Here is an 11,662-nt window from a genome sequence, read left to right on the forward strand (position 1 = left end):
GCTGAAAGGGAGTTCGTGCTTTTATTTACCAAACAAAATGACTGACTTCAGATATAATTCTTTTACTCTTTAGCTGCTTTGGGTGAAACGGGAACCATCTGGCTCCTCGGGTCGAGGATGGTCTTCAGACTCGGGGCCTGATTAGTCGCTTTCCCCTTTGCCTCGCTTCAAAGCTCCGATCTGAGGGTGCAGTGAATTTATAGCAGTCCTCTCTTGATAATGATCCACATGTGGCATCGGCCACGCCGTCGTCTCCCTGTGGTGGGGGGGGGGGGGCTGTGTTATTCCTAAATGTCTTTGAACGCACCGCATGGAGTCGCACTCGGTTTTAATCGTCAGAGAGAACGTACCAACCCGAGCCCACATCCGCACTCGGGTCGGTTCTGGACGGTACCTTATCTGTGATGTCGGTCCGTAATAACAAAAACAACCTCTGTGCTAATGCTAACACAATAAAAATGCTAAGCAAATGTCATCCAAGACCAAAAGTCTGTCCTGCTACCTAGTGATGTTACCGATGCTGGATGCTATCATGCTAATGTTAGCTGCATCCCTGACTGGAGATGTATGCTAACATGAACTGCAGCCGTGCTAAGATTAGCTGCAGAAATGCTAAGGGTAGCTGCTGCTTCTTCAGATGTTTCTGCTTTCGGGTTCGTGGATGTTTCAGACATTATTTACATTTTGTCTTTGGACCGGGCGTTTCAGGCGAGTCATTTCCGAGTTGAGGAGCGACACTTGATTTAGCACGACGCAGTTCGCGCTACATTCGGTCGGTAGCCTCATATTTACCCAGTTACAGATTTTCACGTTGAGCCCACCCACCAGCTTTGACCTGCATTTCCATCAGACCCACCAGGTCAGGAAAGAACCCCGCCCCCCCCCCAACCCAGCTGACGCGCCGTAAAAGCTGTGAATCCTTCCTGTCCCCCGTGGACAGGTGCTAGCACGTCTTCTTGTGTGGCGCTTTGAGCGTCTCAGGGGGTGAGAAGGAACACTTAGACGTTTGTGAAGGACCGTCACAGCGACATGAGGATGCATTTTCACAAGACGCCACAGAAACGGCGTGTCTGAAACTCCACGGGAGCTTTAACGAACAGGATTAGCTGACGACGAGGGACGGAACCGGCGCGGCGCTGAAACCATCGAGCGATTCTTCTGCACAAAGACTCCATTTAAAGCTGAACCCGACCCCAGAGCTCTGTTTCTACGGCGATAGGTCGGCCCGAGCCACCCGATCCCCCCCGTCAGACCGCCACTTGTCAGTTCCCATTAGAGCCGGCGGTTGCCTCTGCTTGCATGTGGTACCCATCACCCCGCACCATGAGGTAGCGATCCTGCTTGGCTGCCGGGCGCCACGGCCCCGGGGACCCCCAGTCCTGGAATCACCCCGGTTCAGCGTGGCATGTTATGACAGCCTAATCGAGCTGTTACTGTGGCGGGTAGAGAGGAGGGAGAGGCGGCGGCTGAACAAGCACGTCGTTAAAAAAAAGTCCAGTTAAAGGAACAGTACGCCTAGAAACGCAGAATGACAGTGATGTCATCAAATAAAAGATCTAAACCTCCACAGACGCATCAGAATAAAAGCTGCACCTCTGAGGAGAATTATTTCAGCCGTCTGACTGCAATAAGTTCACGAAGGAAAATATTTCTCAATCCGAGAACCCCCCCCCCCCACCACCCCCACCCCAAAACCAAAACACCCCCTTCCTGTTCTTGTCCCAGAGCAGACAGCTCGGAACCACAGGAACAAGCTGACGCTAATATTCTGTGTGTCTCTGCCAAAAAATCTGAATATTGGGATCATTTTTTCCAAAGTACTCTGGTGGTGTTACACACACGTACGCACGCGCACACACACACACACACACACACTGCTCATTTCACAAATGCACAAGCGGTCTACTATTGACTTAACCTACTGCACACCTGCAAAAACATCTCCGTAGCAGCTTCCCTTTCGGACCCAGTCAGCATATTCCAACGCTACGCTACGCTAGCGTCTATTTTAAGCTCTCCGGCCCGCTAACGAGGACAGAAACGTGCTCTACCTGCCGGGCCCGGCGCTGCGGATGCTCCAGTGAATTAGGCACAGCTGGGAACGTGTGAAGCAACAATTGGAACCGCATCAATATTTGTTTTAGTGCGTAACTGATTTCACGGTCGTTGAAACCGGAGCGACCGGGAAGCAGTTCCTGGAGCCAGAGGAGTTCCGAGAGGTTTTAGGCGGAGACTCTAAACCTATTGCGCTCCTCTCTGCACCTTTTAATAAGCTGCTGACGGACGGCTGAGCAGATTCCGTATGTCCAACCTCTGGGAACGCTGGGAACCCGGGCCGGTCTTTGCTCACGTCCGTCGTTCCCGGGCCCGGTCTGGATTTTGGATCGTGACGGGTTCAGATCCGAGGTCGCCTCAGACGCCGGCGGATCCCCTCCAGGGAAGTATTACTTGGAGCCCGGCAGTAATTGGGAAACACCCAGACACCCCAGAGGTGGCAATGAAGGGGCAAAAGGGCCACAGCAGCACGGACTGGGGGGTGAGGGTGAGCCCCCCCCCCTGTCCGGGGCTGTGATTACGGGGTTAGCCCCCGCACAATGGAGAAATGAAACTGTAAAACCTCCCGCGGTAAATTACTGCTTTTCCTGGGAATTAAAGGAAGCATCTTGATATGTAAACAATAACCCCCCCCCCCCCCCCTCACCGGCTGAGTACCCTCTTCTACCCCCCCTCCCCCCTCCCACTTTGTTCCGTGGGAATTTCAGATGGGGCTGATTCTCCTAATGACCACGACTCTGCTGAATGAAGAGGATTTACAGAACCTTTATTCCCCGTCAGACCGGTTTGCCAAACGGAGACTCTCTCAGGTGAACACGCGTGTAGCGGTTCCACACGTGCAGCGCTTACACGCGTGTAGCGGCTCCACGCGTGTAGCGGCTCCACGCGTGTAGCGGTTCCACGCGTGTAGCGGTTCCACATTTCTTCAGTAATCTGCTCTGAGGTTGGATCCGGAAATCTGTCGGAGCTGAGGGATCGTCACGTCGCCCGAAACAAAGCGCGTATGTTGAACTCCTGGCCAGGCCCCGCCCCTCTGACATCACTGAGTGGAAATGCATATTTAAACTATGTAAACCGACAGAGCCGACCGTCCGGTTCCGGTTCTGGTTCTGTTGGGCTGGCCGGCGCTGGGCCGTCTGTGATCCTGGATCTGAACATGTCTGTCTGTTTGAAGACGGAGCCAAACATTCTTGAGCTGAGCTAACACCAACGGGGAAATCACCTGGCACGCACGCACACACACATACACACACACACACACGCACACACACACGCACTGCCCGCGCGGGTGAAGCGGTCGGGGTGTAATTATATCTGCGTTTCTCTGACGGTGATGATTTGGTGTCCGTGAACAGATGAGGGATCGGGGTTGAAAGAAGAACCGAACATGTTCCTCCTCCTTGTTCCTCCTTCCGGACTTCATGAGGGCGCTTGTTTTACGCTAACCCGTGTCCAGCCGGTCCCTCATCACGTTGTTGTTCCCCTGCTAACTCGAACCCGCCCCAGAACGGCCCAAAGCTAATGTTTAGCGCTAAGAAGTCCGCATTCATCCTGCCCCCCCCCCCAGCCTCGGTCACCTGTTGCCCCCCAGCTGCTCCAGAGGGCTTTATTCTGCTCCCTCCCGCCTGGGTTCCTGCAGCTGCACCATGAATGACATTTCAAAGAGCTCTTCCATTTGGCGTGTTTTTGTTGGCGTTTCTCCTTGGAGGGACCCAGAATGCATCACGACGGCGTCGCCACAGGATCGCTGCGATGAAAGAACAATAGCGTCGCAGCGCTGAACGTTTCTCCCACTGCAGCTACGGGAACTTCAGATGGATTGTGTTTCCCTCCTGCATACAGCTGTTATGCTAAGCTAGGCTAATCTCCTCCCAGCTCCGAGGGATGAGACACCCGATCTCGAAAGGTAAAAGCTACTTTTATGTTTGAAATGAGGTCGTCGGGTCACACCTCCTACCTCCCCCCCCCCCCCCCCCGCATCCTGTTATGACCCATCGCCTGATGATGCGTTCACAAACACTCGCAGCCGATTGGATCTCTGATGAGGCTCAGAGTCTTTTCATCACAGCTCAGTCTTCATGCTAATCGCTAAATGCTAGCAGACAGCAGTGAAACTCGAGATCTGTAATTACAAGAAGCAGCGTTTCCCTCTGGAGGATTTTCACTGAAGGCAAAAATCAATGTCCTCCTCCTGTATCCTGAGACACGGTCACACCGGGCGCTGATGTCCGGGACGCCGGCGGTCCGCCCCCCCCGGATCAGCTGATTGGACCCCGAAGGCTGCATGTTGGTGGACGTCCCACCTCGCCGAGGGAGATCTCGCTTCATGCTGTCCTCCTGCAGCGTTTCCACCAGGGCAGACCACAGCTGCTGCATGCGAGGCGGTAGAGGGGGGGGGGGGTACGAACCGGAAGAGCCTGACCGCTAACAGTCCGCCTCTGGACGGCTCCACCCGCCGGAGCCGGGCCCGTTTACATAAGCGCCTCCCGCCCGTGTTTACAGCCAGCACACATTTTTGTTTTACCGCCTCTAAACGCTTCCGTCGTTTATTTTGCTTCAGTTGAACTGTGAGCGCCGGGCCTGCATCAGGACAAGAAGGGAGGGGGGACCGGTGGCCGGGGGGGGGGGGGGGTAACACCGGGTCAGGAAGGGTGAGAGTTCACCGTGGGAGAAAAGACTTGCAGCGAGTGGTGTGTTGACATCCTCCCTCGCTGTCCGAGGGCGGAGCACGCACCTTATTGGGCGGATTCCCATCAGCCACACAAACAAAACGGGGCAGGAAGCGTCTCGGAGGCGGGGGGGGGGGGGGGGCACGGATTACACTCTGCATGCTGGGAAAAAAAAAGCTCCCGGTTTAAGAGAGGATGAAGGCACAAAAAGAAAAGGGAAGTACAAGCCGGGGAGAAATCTGTCTGACGGGGTGTTGGTTAATCCCCTAAAGCATCCGTATACCCCCCCCCCCCTAAATGGGGAGGAATGCAACATGTTGTTTTGGCCTGGTGCGAGGACACGCCTCTGTTCGGGAGGTGCTCCTCGCCGACGTCGCCCACAGACTCCTCCGTGTCTTTGAAGCAGCGCTCCAGAGGAACAACGAAGCCTCCTCTCATTCCGACCCGATTTATGTTTCCTGGTCTTGTTGGAGCCCGGCTGAGTCGGCCACGCCGGCGTTCAGCCGACATTCTGGCGGCGCAGACGGCTCGGCCTTCTAAGCGTTCGCTAAAATAAAACGCGTCTTGTGAAATTCCCTTTTGAAACCGGAAAGTCTCGGCGGCGCTTTCGCTTGTTAGGAATTCCTCTGAACGCCCGAGGTCGGACTCGGCTCCGGGTTCTTTGCTTGTTTTATGTAAACATAAAAAGCTGATGCATAATTCAGTTTAACATAAATACCATCCTCTGCGGAGTAAGCTTCAGAACCAGTCGCCGGACCCGCTCCGCTGTAGGCCAGAACTCTGTGATGATGGAGCAGACCAGGATCACGGAACCGGTGCTGCTCATCCAGGAGCAACGTGGTTCGGTTCTTCGCTAACGGAGACTCACTTCCTGTTTGTGCTAAGCTACAGCCGTTGCTATTCGCGGTGGCGTGAAAGGAGGAGTCAAGAACCGGGAGGTGAAGCTGAGGGTTCCATGAATCCGGGTGACTTCATCCGACCGTCATCGGATGTCGGCGCTCGGGCCGGACGGATCGGATCGAGGCGTAAACCGGAGGTCGTTCCGGGACAGACACCGTATCGCTCCCTGTCCGAGCCGCCGGTTCTATAGACCCTGACAGGAAAACAAACATCGCGGGACCTGGTCAATAGTCCTTCCTGTAAGCTTGTTGCTCGCAGGTCTCGAGTATCAGGAGACGCATTATTGATGAGCTCTGACAAAATGTTACGGGAGATGACACCGCTTCCGACCCAACACCGGAGACGTCCAAGGAACAATTTCTGATGCTTCCAGCAAAGGGGGCGCCGGGATCCGGCGTGAAAGCAGTCATCTCTGGGTAACCCCCCCCACCCCCCACCCTCCACGCCTCACCCGGCGCAAGAGCCTCATTTAGGAACACGAAAAGAAAAGCAGAAATCTCTTTCTCAGGAAGATTAGCGTCCGTCCCTTTGAGGAGGGCGGAGGAGGAGAGGAGGAAGGGAGGGGGAGGGAGGAGGAGGAGGAGGAGGAGGAGAGGAGGAAGGGAGGCGGAGGGGAGGAGGAGGGAGGAGGAGGAGGAGGGGGTCTATTTTTCTCTGCCAGACGGGGGCCGCGGCCACAGCGCCCTCCAGAGAAGTGTCCATCTGAGGCCACGATGCTAGAAGGCTGATTGTTCCAGACTCCTCCTCCTCCATCATCGTCACCACGGCAACGCTCATAGTTCACTTAACACTAATTGATATGCTTGAGTTTTCTCCGTGTGCTCGTGGAGAAGTTAAAATCCACGGAGCAAAGAGCGGAATGAATCCTGGAGCCGAAACGTGATCTCGTCGTGTGTTCAGGATGAGCAGAATCTAACGGAGGATCGATCTGATCGGTCGGGAGTCCAACAAGCCGCTCCCGAGGACGTTTGCGTTCTATTTTCATCCGGATTACTTCTGAATCGATGCGGTGTGACGACGCTCGTAGAACGTCGGCCATTGCTGTTGCTTTGGACACCGAAGAAGACCGGCAGCGCAGCCGGGCCTCGGTCTGACGGGTCTGATGAAGCTCCTGCAGAGGGGCGCCTCCCTCAGAAACATCCACGCCGTGAATAATTACTGTGGACTCTGTGGTTCTCATTGTGAGGAGCATCAATCTCTGCTGGCGCTGGCGAGCTCCGGCCGGAACGGAGATGAATCTACCGGGTTCTTCGGGACGAGTTTCTGCTCCACTGGCTCGTCCAGTCAAACCGAGGGATGATGGAACATTTCCCCAAATACAGCGCGGGGCTGCGAAACGACGAGGTCCGGGTTCGGAGCGATCGCTCCTCGGGCGAGGGGTACGCTCAGCCCGGTTGGGAGGGGGTCCTTCACGGTCCTGGTAGCGGCACCTAATCTGAACACGTGTTACTGACGTGGAGGAGCACGAGCTGACATGGACCCGTAAATCGCAGGGGGCCGGGCCGGCGGGAGCACGCCCTGCAGCCGGAGACGGATGCTAACGCTAGCGGCCATTTAAAAAGCATTAACGAGATCCGGAGGAGCGAGCTGGTTCCAGTGAAGTCACTACCTGCTCACGATGTCGTTGGGAGGAAAACCCGGGACTCCGCCTCTGAGCCGGACCCAGACCAGAACTTAATGGGGTCCTGTGGTTAAACCATTTGGCTAGACGGACCCGGAAGTATTCTGAATGATGCACAAACTGATCCGATTGGTTGCTGGGGGGGCAGATACCTCCCCCATGGAACGCCACAACGTCTTCCCGATCCCAAAGACCGCCTTGCTCTAAATATGGACCTAGCCGAGATTGCAACGCGAATCAAGCCGGCTTGCGACATCTTAAAGGAACGGTTCATTCAGTTCTGCCCCCGATTTTCCCGCGCTAATCTAAGAGCAGAATAAAAGGAATAATCGGAGAACACAGAAGCAGAACATTCAAAACTTTGACGTCCTACTTTTGTGCGCGGCGGCGCGGTGGCAGGCTACCAGCGCTTGATTAAACAGGAAGCGCTCCGCTCCTGCGGCGGCCTCTCCGGCGATGCCAGCGCCGCCTCCTGAGGAGCGACACTGTCCACCAGCCCCCATTAGTAATTTATAACGCCGTGTCCCTCGGAGGCCGGAACGAGCTCCTCAAACCTCATTACGCATTCGCTCTCATCTTTGGATTATGACCCCCTCACCTCTGAAATAACCCCCGATTGGGGTAACGCAGATCCAGCCCCCCCAGCCGGCGGGACACACAATGTCGTGAGCGTGTAAACGTGTGAATTAATTTACGTGGCGGCCGCTTTGTGGCGGCGCCAGCGAGGGTAAACTAGTTCTCACCGGCGTCCCCGAACGTTGAATGCTCAGGGCTCCTCCGGTGGCAGGCCACCAAACCGTCATTAAGCAGAGACAACGCTCGCGCACAATGTCCGGCGCCGCCGTCTGAGCCCCCCCCCCCCCCCCCCACTTCACCATGTTCACTGTTTGCCAGCCTTTTGAGTAATTCATGACTTTACACTCGGAGGTGAGAATAAGGTCCTCTGACCTCATTAGAATTGTTTTTCATCATCCGTTCTCTGGCGTCTCTGAAACATCCCGTTTCCCCGGCCCCCCCCCCCCCCCGAGCTGCCCGGACACGGGACACGCCGGATTGTGTCTGCTTAGAGTCGTGAAGCGTTTAGCGTTTAGCGTGGGCGGCCGTACCTCGGGTCAGAGTCGTAGGCGACGGCTTCTTTGGCATCTCGGAGAAGCCGCTTCCGTCCAGACCGGAACCTTTGACCTCCTTCTTCTCGGTGGCCGTCGGCGCTGAGGTCTCCATGCTGCCGTTTGGATCGTGGCTCGACCTGGAGAGGAACCAACAAATGAAAGATAAATCCGAGCAGCAAGAACATTGTACGGGAGAAACAATCCATAAATCCACTTGTCCGTGTGAACACGACGTGGTTCCGATCCAGATCCGTTGGATAAACGCGACCCTTCAGCCGCTCTACTGTCGCAGCAGAACCAGATTTACAGTTCTGCCTTTGTGGCACCCGTCACGAAGCACTTGACCGACCGACACTCGAGCGTCGCTCTTATCTCAGGTGTGTTTAGTTTATGATTTAATCTACGAGACCAGAGGAAGCCGTTCCAGCTGGCCGGCTATTTGTTCACTCGATGCAGACGCCCACGATGAAGCGTGTTCCGGGGCGGACGCTGTGATCGCTGGTGGCGTGTTTCTTCGGCCGGCGTGGCGGACGCCGGGTCAGGCCTGAACACACAACTCGGTTCTCTGTTCCATTGTAAACGCGAGTGGCTCTCAGCCGCCGCGCGCTGTGTCAACACCTCCTCGTGTGTGTGTGAAAGGCTCCACGGCTTGGCAACGGGCCACTTGTTTGACCGACAAGATCATCCTCGGGCGAGAACAAACAACCACATCCTAGCTAAGAGGGAGGGGGGGGGGGGGGGGGGTGCTTCAGCGCTCTCCAGCAGGATCACGGCGATCGTTGTTACACCTGCCGTCGGAGGCGCCGACGCAATGCTGAGGAGGCGGAACAGGACTCCAGCCCATGTTTGGAAAGGTGAAAGTCTCAGAGGCGTCCTCACACCTGGGGGGCGGGGGGGGGGACAAATGGACGCAAAGGCATTCGGGAACGGAGATGGGAAATTATTTCTCACTGTCAGGGAAACAAATGTGAAGTTTGGCAGCAAGGAAAACCTCAAACGTCCTCGACATGTATGACGGCGATGCGTTAAAGACGCGGGCGCCCTCAATTGCGAGTGGATCATCTCAAGGGTTATTCCTCTTAATCAATAAGTGTAATATATATATAATATGTAAATTAGGGCTTCTTATATCTTTATACGTTATTTTTTGGACACAAATGAAAGCCACCACAGTTTGATCTTAGCTAGCGGGTTAGCATCCTGCGCAGAAAAGAGGTGTGACGTATACGCAGCATCGTCTGCATATAGCGTGACATTTATCGATTGTTATCCATTCGTCTCACAGATTTTTAGATACTTTCATGTGATTTGTGATCTGCGAGTTGGCTGCCACCTGCTACCAGCTGAGTCGGACCACCCAGTAGTGAGTCAGTCGTTAAGTCATCAACACCCCGTTCTGCCCCGTCTCCGACCAGAACCACCTGCTGTTGATGCCTTCGTAACTTGGAAAGCGTTGAACGTTCCGTTTAAAGGCTGATCTCACCCACTCAATGCTGAGCTGATGGAAACCTTTGTCTTGTGGAGCCTCACAGTTCTGTTCATCTAAATGTTCTGTAGACGGAACCATCACCTGGGTTTTGCATCGGATTTGGGGGTGAGTAGATAACAATCGGATTTTCAGTTTTGGGAGGGGCATTCCTTTAAATCTACCTCAACAGAGTGATAGAAAAACAAAGTGGACCAGAATGAGATGGTTCTACTGGTGAACCGAACTTTGGTGGTACCTTTAGTACTGCTAGAACGCTGCATATATTCCACTGTGTGTGCGGAGAACGATGCTGTAGCTTAAGAGTAAAGCCCGTATCCAGTTATCTGGTTCTGTTAGCGCCGCTTTGGGTTTCGTGTTGATATCCAACACGCCATCCGTTATCGCGGGGTGTGTATCAGCGGCCGTGCCGGCGACCCGTCGGAGGTGCCAGTCGCCTGTCGCCGGGCCAACGTAAGCCGATTAGAGGTGGGTGACGAACAGGTTTAGGCTGCATCTGCTTCTTTTTTGTGGTGCCAACGCGCTCTCGAGTTTCGCCTCCCAGAACTCTGACATCGCCTTCGTGGTGTGATCTTTCATGGACTTTCATCTTCTTCAGAGTTGGCCTGGAGCCTCTTGGCCCAGATCAGACGTGCCAATGAACACAGGAGTGTCTAAATAGCCGGTCCTTTAAAGAGAACCGAGGATCCCCCCCTTCAGCATCGGGGTCCGATGAACATCTGGCAGCGCATCAATCCACGTTTTAGCAGCAGGCCAGAAGAAAACGACACGTTTCGCTGCGAGCGCCTGTAATCAGAAGTGACCCCCAGCTCACCCTCACCCCCCCCCCCCCCACCTACTCATCCATTTCTTAATTCTGTGGAGCTGTTGCATTACCCCCCTCCCCCTCCTCGCCCGGTGTCTCCCGACAGGCCAGACCTTTGCTGCCCCCGATGACAGGGAAACCCGGCTCTGACAGGCTGGTACAGGTGTCAGGAACCGAGAGGACAGATGGCAGGGGCCAAAGGCGAACCGACGACAAGGGTGCGCTTCTTTTCTCATCTTCTGGTTGGCTGGGCACCCCCCCCACACACACATAAAACTCATCGGAGTAGGATTACCCCCACCTCAAACATGGACCCCCTAGAGATGTAGTTTGATTTAAACTGCCCGTAAATAATTTTGAGAGACCCAACTCTCATTTCTTCTATATCTTTGCTCATGTTTAAGATTATTCCTACCTTCTCTGGGAATAATCGAGGAATCCAGATGCATCCAAACAATAGATTTAACCGTGGTCTTTATTCCTCTGATTATCGTCCAGAACATTGGCCAGAACCTGATGACAACCCCCCCCCCCCCCCCCCCCGGCCCATGAAGTCACCAACGTTCCTTCAACCCCTTAAAATCAGCCGTTACCATCAGCAATGATTTCTGGGAGCGTAACGTCAGTCTAGCGAAGAAGAATCTCCTGATTACTGCTTTTGAAAATGATTTATTTAGCTAAATTCATTTCAAAGTTTTTTTCTCATGGGAACCAACCAGACCCGAAACCGGCGTCACAGAGGGGCGGCTTTGTTCTGGTTCTTTCCTGCCGCAAACCCGGACGTCTTAGTCAGTGACAAACATCTCTAGTAAATCACGCGGAGGGTTGGCGGCGGATCTGGGTCCGGATCATTCCGGCTCTGGAAGTGAAGGCAGATGCTGAGAAACGTTCCTTTTATGCAGCAGGAAGGACCGGCTGAATATGAAATAAGAGCACGGGATGGTGAATATTAACGGGGAGGGCAGCGCCGCGTCCTCCGCCAGGCCCTCGCCGTGACGGGACGCCCAGACAGGAAGT

The 11,662-nt window shown here is 54.6% G+C and overlaps 1 protein-coding gene across 1 annotated transcript in view; it reads right to left on the reverse strand.

Annotated features, from left to right (window-relative positions):
* Positions 1 to 8,466, reverse strand: part of gli2a (GLI family zinc finger 2a) — a 47,100-nt gene extending 38,634 nt beyond the window's left edge. The window contains exon 1 of the mRNA XM_068746138.1: positions 8,352 to 8,466. Coding sequence (XP_068602239.1) covers positions 8,352 to 8,466 — 115 coding nt within the window. The remainder of the gene's footprint in view (positions 1 to 8,351) is intronic.
* Between the last annotated feature and the right edge of the window lie 3,196 nt (positions 8,467 to 11,662).

The sequence above is a fragment of the Brachionichthys hirsutus genome, chromosome 12, assembly GCF_040956055.1.
Source record: "Brachionichthys hirsutus isolate HB-005 chromosome 12, CSIRO-AGI_Bhir_v1, whole genome shotgun sequence".
NCBI classification, from domain to species: domain Eukaryota; kingdom Metazoa; phylum Chordata; class Actinopteri; order Lophiiformes; family Brachionichthyidae; genus Brachionichthys; species Brachionichthys hirsutus.